The sequence below is a fragment of the Sinocyclocheilus rhinocerous genome, unplaced genomic scaffold (assembly GCF_001515625.1).
Source record: "Sinocyclocheilus rhinocerous isolate Xijiao unplaced genomic scaffold, SAMN03320098_v1.1 scaffold924, whole genome shotgun sequence".
Classification (NCBI taxonomy): domain Eukaryota; kingdom Metazoa; phylum Chordata; class Actinopteri; order Cypriniformes; family Cyprinidae; genus Sinocyclocheilus; species Sinocyclocheilus rhinocerous.
In genome coordinates, this window is record NW_015645128.1 from 156,335 (window position 1) to 162,971 (window position 6,637).

The 6,637-nt window shown below is 38.5% G+C and overlaps 1 protein-coding gene across 1 annotated transcript in view; it reads left to right on the forward strand.

Moving 5' to 3' along the window:
- LOC107705843 (fibrillin-2-like) overlaps positions 1-5,096 on the forward strand; it is a 154,781-nt gene extending 149,685 nt beyond the window's left edge. Inside the window, exons 59-60 of the mRNA XM_016509340.1 lie at positions 4,246-4,393; positions 4,572-5,096. Coding sequence (XP_016364826.1) covers positions 4,246-4,393; positions 4,572-4,907 — 484 coding nt within the window. The 3' untranslated portion in view covers positions 4,908-5,096. The remainder of the gene's footprint in view (positions 1-4,245; positions 4,394-4,571) is intronic.
- Positions 5,097-6,637: the final 1,541 nt, after the last annotated feature.

A 6,637-nucleotide genomic window follows, 5' to 3' on the forward strand; every position in this document is an offset into this window, starting at 1 on the left:
CTCAGAAAAAGAGTTGGTGTTGCTCATCAGGCTAGAAAAGGTTACAAAACCATCTCTGAAGAGTTTGGACTCCACCAATCAACGGTCAGACAGATTGTGTACAAATGGAGGAAATTCAAGACCACTGTTACCCTCCCCAGGAGTGATTGACCAACAAAGGACACTCAAAAAGCAAGACGTATAAAAGTCCATTAGGTTTCAAAGGACTGCAGGCTAACTTCTAAGCAACTAAAGACCTTTCTCACATTGGCTAATGTTAGTGTTTATGAGCCCATCATCAGGAGAACACTGAACAACCATGGTGTCCATGGTAGAGTCGCAAGAAGAAAGCCACTGCTCTCCAAAAAGAACATTACTGTCCATCTGCAGTTTGCTAAAGATCATGTGGACAAGCCAGAGGGAATACAGGAATACTGCAGAAATGTTTTGTGGATGGATGAGACCAAAATAAAACATTTTGGTTTAAATGAGCAGCGTTATGTTTGGAGAAAGAAAACACTGCATTCCAGCATAAGAACCTTATCTCATCTGCGATGGTGCTAGTATCATGGTTTGGGCCTGTTTTTCTGCATCTGGTCCAGGATGGCTTGCCATCATTGATGGAACAATGAATTCTGAATTATACCAGCAAATTCTGAAGGAAAATGTCAGGACATCTGTCCATGAACTGAATCTCAAGAGAAAGTGGGTCATGCAGCAAGACAATGACCCCAAGCACACAAGTTTATCTACTAAAGAATGGTTAAAGAACAAAGTTAATGTTTTGGAATGACTGAGCCAAATTCCGGACCTTAGTCCAACTGAAATGTTGTGGAAGGAGCTGAAGCAGCAGTTCACAGGAGGAAACCCATCAATATCACAGAGCTGAAGCGGTTCTGTTCTGAGGAATGGGCTAAAATTCCTACAAGCCATTGTGCAGGACTGATCAGCAGTTACAAGAAACGTTACTTGCAGTTATTGCTGCAAAAGGGGGTCACACCAGATACTGAAAGCAAAGATTCACATACTTTTGCCACTCACAAATATTTAACACCGGATCATTTTTCTCAATAAATAAATGACAAAGTATATATTTTTGTCTCCTTTGTTTGATTGGATTCTCTTTGTCTGCTTTTAGGATTTGTGTGAAAATCGAATTATGTTTTGGGTCATATTTATGCAGAAATATAGAAAATTCTAAAGGGTTCACAAACTTTCAAGCAGCACTGTATATATAGATGCTTATATGATTTTATTATTTGATATTATTTGATTATTTTTTAAGCATGGTTGTCAACTTGACATCTGCAATTATCATTAAAAGACAATACAAATGTTGATTTACACAAATTGCTTCACCTTGCATACTCATATTCAGTTATTTTTCTCTATAGAAACTCTGCATGAGTTAATTTGTTCAAAGGAGAAATCCCCCACGCACTCCTCAACAAGCAACCACTATAACAGATGCCATCCTCCTGAGTATGTTGGTAACTGACATGTGGCCAATGTCAATGGTGGAAGATGAAGGATTAAAAAAAATAAATTATTAGCATCCTCATCCCGGGATACATTCTTCCCTCAAGGACCCACTTCACAAAATTGATGCAGAAGAAAAACCAGGGGGAATTTGAAAAAGTGAAGTTTGCTATAAACACCACCAACAGCAGAATGGCTTTAACTGGTGATATATGGACAAGTGTTGCCACTGAAGCATACCTTGACATTACATGCCATTACATTTGGAATGACTAGAAGATGATGTCTGTCTGCCTTACCACCATGCCACTCGAAGACAGACATACCTGACAATGGCGCAAATATTGTGGCTGCTGCAAAATTACTGGAGGAGAAACACGGGTGGACCAGTATACGCTGCACTGGCCGTGTATAAAAACACTGCTTTAAAGAACACAGGCATTGAAAGAGCTGTTGGAGCTGCAAGATATCTTGTGGAGCACCTGCAGTAAGCTCAAAGAAAAACAGAAACAAATGGGCACACCTGAGCGCAAGCTTGTTCAGGACGTAAGTAACAGATTGAACAGTATGTTCTATATGATTAACAGACTGATTGAGCAGAGGTGGCCTTTAACTGCTACTCTGTCTGACCCGTCCATCACTCACAGAGGCAAATGCTATTGCTATCTTGATTTGAAACCAGACCAGTGGAGTCTTCTTAACGAACTTTCCATTGCTCTTAAGCCTTTTGAATGTGTAACTGTTTTTATGAGCGGGCAGGAATATGTAACAGTCTCCTCATTGCCTTCACTTGTGAAAGGGCTGTTGAAGTCCACTGAAGGTGCTGCCTTTGATTCAGCTCCAGTGAAGTCCTACCAAGCCACAGCAGCTGAGCAGCTTCAAAACAGATGGAAGCAACTCTTTGAACAGGTAGATAATCCTGTGATTCTCTCCTCTGCTCTGGACCCAGTTTTCAGAAGACTGAGACTTCTGTCACCTAAGAAAATTATAACTGTGCAGGCCAAAGTGCAAACTGAAGCACTTGCAGCAAGAAAGGAGATGGAGCAGCAACAAACAACCACCTCAGCCATAAGAACAGAAGCTAAACCTTCAACATCTTTGCTTGACTCACTCCTTGAGTCTGGAGGCAGCAGTGAGGAAGAGAGCAGAGAGGAGAAAGCTGAGGACCACCTCAACACTCAAATAAGAAATGAAGTCCTGGCTTACTTTGTTGAGAGGCCCCTAGCCAAGGAAGAAAATCCTTTGGATTGGTGGAGAGATAATAACGATAAATACCCCACCTTGGCCAAATTAGCTGAATCCCACTTGTGTATCCAGGCACCTCAATGCCATCAGAGAGTCTGTTCTCTGCTGCAGGTTACATAGCTTGTAAAAAAGGAGCCAGCCTCAACCCAGAGCATGTAGCCATGCTGACATTTTTGCATTCCAATTCTAAATTTTGGAAAAGTGAATAAGAAACATGTTTGTATGAACAACTTTGAAGAGTGACAGTTTTCCTGTTCTTCTACATTCTACCTCTGTATCAAACAGTAACATTCATTGTTTGTTTATTATTTATAACGGTTTATTATTTATAATGGGAACAACTCAATGCTTGTTTTGTTTTGTTTATTTATATTTTGGATATTTTACAGAAGTTTTACTGTTCAAAAACTGGACAAACTTTTGTGTTTTATTTAAGGTTTAAAATGACAAAATTAAAGATAGTTAAACTCAATATGTGGCTTTTGCATTTTTTTAAAGTACACTTTTATGCATAAATACCCTGATTTAGGGTTTTATATTGTTCTAATAAGCAAAACATCTAATTAAAATAAAATTAGTTCTATCTGATTAATCGAGAAAATAATAATAATAATAATAATCGTCCGATTAATCGATTATCAAAATAATCGTTAGTTGCAGCCCTATAGGATATACAGTGGGTACGGAAAGTATTCAGACCCCCTTAAATTTTTCACTCTTTGTTATATTGCAGCCATTTGCTAAATCCTCCTAAACTTTGGTCTGCTTTGGTGATCGTAACAGAGGTAAAGCTTTCACCAAGCAGCGCCTTGTGGTGCGCAAAATTACTTTGCCTCTAGCTGTCAGGGCCCACTCCACTCGGATTGTAGCATCTTCCAAGGCACTATCTAAGGGTGTGCCATTACAAGATCTTTGTGCTGTGGCAGGCTGATTCTCTCTGCGCACATTCATTAGACTTTAGTGTCTAGACATGGTTTCATCCCTAGGAGTGTTGATCCAGTCCTTTCTGCCTTGACAGGCATCTACACCACTGTTACACAGCCTTGTGGGGCAGGCATTCTTCCTCAGTGTGGTGGCATTGGCAGTCACGTTCCCATAGTGTCAGTGCCATAAAACAGCATTGAAGTTCTACTTTGAAAGGAAACATATAACGTATATAACCGGGTTCCCTGTGAAGGGAATGAAGATGCTGCGTCATGTTGCCACACTTTGGCCTTGCCTGAAGCGTCTTCCTTCAGACAATTATAATCTGGCGATTCCATGACGTAGGTGCTCATTTATGGTCTCACTGACATGCCACAGTATGTCATCTGTCCTCACGTCAGCCAATCAAGGTTGGCGTGTTTTCACATGTGCTTCAGACCCCGGTTATGCAGAAGTGTTTCCATAGCATCAACGCCATGACGCAGCATCTCATTCCCTTCTCAGGGTTTCATACGTAACCTGAGAAGTTTCTCACCACGCAACTATTATGTGTGATTTATTGGTCTTATATTTTCTTCTTTTCCGTCCGTGAGATTGAATGAGTCATTGTTTCTGCAGACACTGTGTATCTGCTGCTGGTTTTGGAGGTGGTGGGCTTGGACCAGAAGAGGAAAATGGTCTTTCTCCTGAAACCTGCTATGGCTGCAAAACGAATAGACACCAAAAGAAAAGTGTCAGGAGAGGACAGACTTCAAACCTCACACTGGTAAAAGACATCAAAATCAAACACATTTCATTAAAGATGTCTTGGACTGGTAGTTTCATCTCTCTTCTAAATGAATGTTGCATGTGGATGTCAGTTCATTGCACCTCATAATTGTAATATAATATACAGGTGCATACGATATTCTAATTTATTGAGATGCACCTGTACTTCTGTTCAGGAAGGAGTTAGTCTGGCCAGTGTGGATGTGGATCAGCCGCTGAAATTACTCCTCAATCGCTCACAACTCAAACCCAGTGAAGCCATACTGGAGCTGCTGCCTGCTGTCAGAGCACTTTCTCAACGTGTAATGTACACCATCACAGCTGGAAAACATGATGGATTCTTCCAGATCAGACAGCGGGCGGGTATCAGTTACCTGCACAGCACACACAGGACGCCCTCAATGAGACGCTACAGACTGCAGATCAGAAGTTCTGCTCTCTCTAAAGAAATGGACAGAGATGAGCGACTTGCTCCAAACCTGCACATGACACTCCACATTACACTCCAGTAGAGAAGCAGGAACTGCTGAAAACTACAAACTCTGAACATGTGGAAGCTCCACATAAGCTAACCGACTGCTCTCTCAGAAGCTGAAGGTGCTTAAGTCATTCTAATCTTTGAATATGTGACGATTAGGTGAAGTGTTCACACACAGACACACAGACACACTCACACACACACACACACACACACACACACACACACATTCACACCTAGTCATATTTTCTATCCCCTAACCTCATAGAAAACTTTTGTCAATTTCAATAAAACATGTTTTTAGCCTTTCAAATTCCGAATCCGCAGTGTCCTCATAAACCATGTTTACATCATAATTCCAATATAATTATAAACAATTTCCTTCATAAAGAATGCATACAAGTACACATACAATCTTATTGCAAAACATTTCATTCTTCTCCATTGTAGTGATTGAGTCCAGTATGAGACCAGAGATGATTCTAACATGTTTTAAAAATAAATGTCTACTATAAATATCATGAAGACGACTTAATTATAGTTGAATCAAAGTTGATACAACTATATCAGTGTAAGTCACAACAGTACTATTATAATTTATAACAGATGTAAAAAAATGGTTACAGATGCCATTGTATTTTACAGTTGATGTTATGGTGCTGAAGGTTCTCCTGATATGTAAGTTTTCTGATTTAAAAAAATAAAACATTTAACAAGTTTTTCCACAAGTTCTACAGTAACCTGCTAAACAGTATGTCTTGCCTCATTAACTCTTAACATAGCACCGGACTGTTACCTGCATGAAACAGCCAGTCAAGAAGACGATGACTTCCTTTAACTCACGAAAGATCACTTTTGACTACTAAAGAAGTGCCAAATCACATTTATTTATATAACGCTTTATACAATATGGATTGTGTAACAGTCAGTTACACAGTAATAAACAGGAAAATGACTGTTAATGTTGCGATATTCGATATGCGATAGGTTGGAGTTAATTGATTATGAGGTGATATGATGAATTATGATAGCTGTAAGGTTATGTTCAGTTTATAACAGTTTGGTGTAGTGACAAGCAAAATTCCCTCTAATTTTTTTTCTTGCTGAGCGAAACTTTTCTCTATTGGGCAGACATTTCGGCCACCTGAGCAAACACCTGTACATTGTACAGTGCACACAGAAATAAGTGTGTAACTTTTGACTTTAATGTGCTATTTATATTTGATTTAAACCTTGATGTAACTAAATAATGCAAATTTTAGGTAACCTGAGAAAAAAATTTTTTTGCAGAGCTGTTACACCAAGAAATTCCTTTAAAAAATGTTTTTTTTTTTTAAGAATCTCACACATTCTACAGTTCAATTCTTTATAATAATATAATATAGTATTATATTATATCATATATTATACTATAATATGAAAAAAATAAGAAAAATTTAAAAAAAAATGAATACAGATATCGCTCATGAATTCCCTTTTTGAGGTCAATTATTTATTAGGTTTATAATATAACATAATATAAAAACAAACTGAAGCATTTAAAGTGAGTGTAAACTAAATATTTTCAAAAAATGTGAACATGTGAATTCTTAATTCTTATATAGTTATATAAGTAGAGTTTAGAGTAGTAGAGTTTGCACACTACTACACCTGTGTGTGACTGTAAATGTCTCAGTGTTTCTCATCATCCGCTATTTCCAGCACTTAATCAAGCCACTCTTCTTTAAAACACGATGACCATTTATTTCACATGTCATTGCGTTT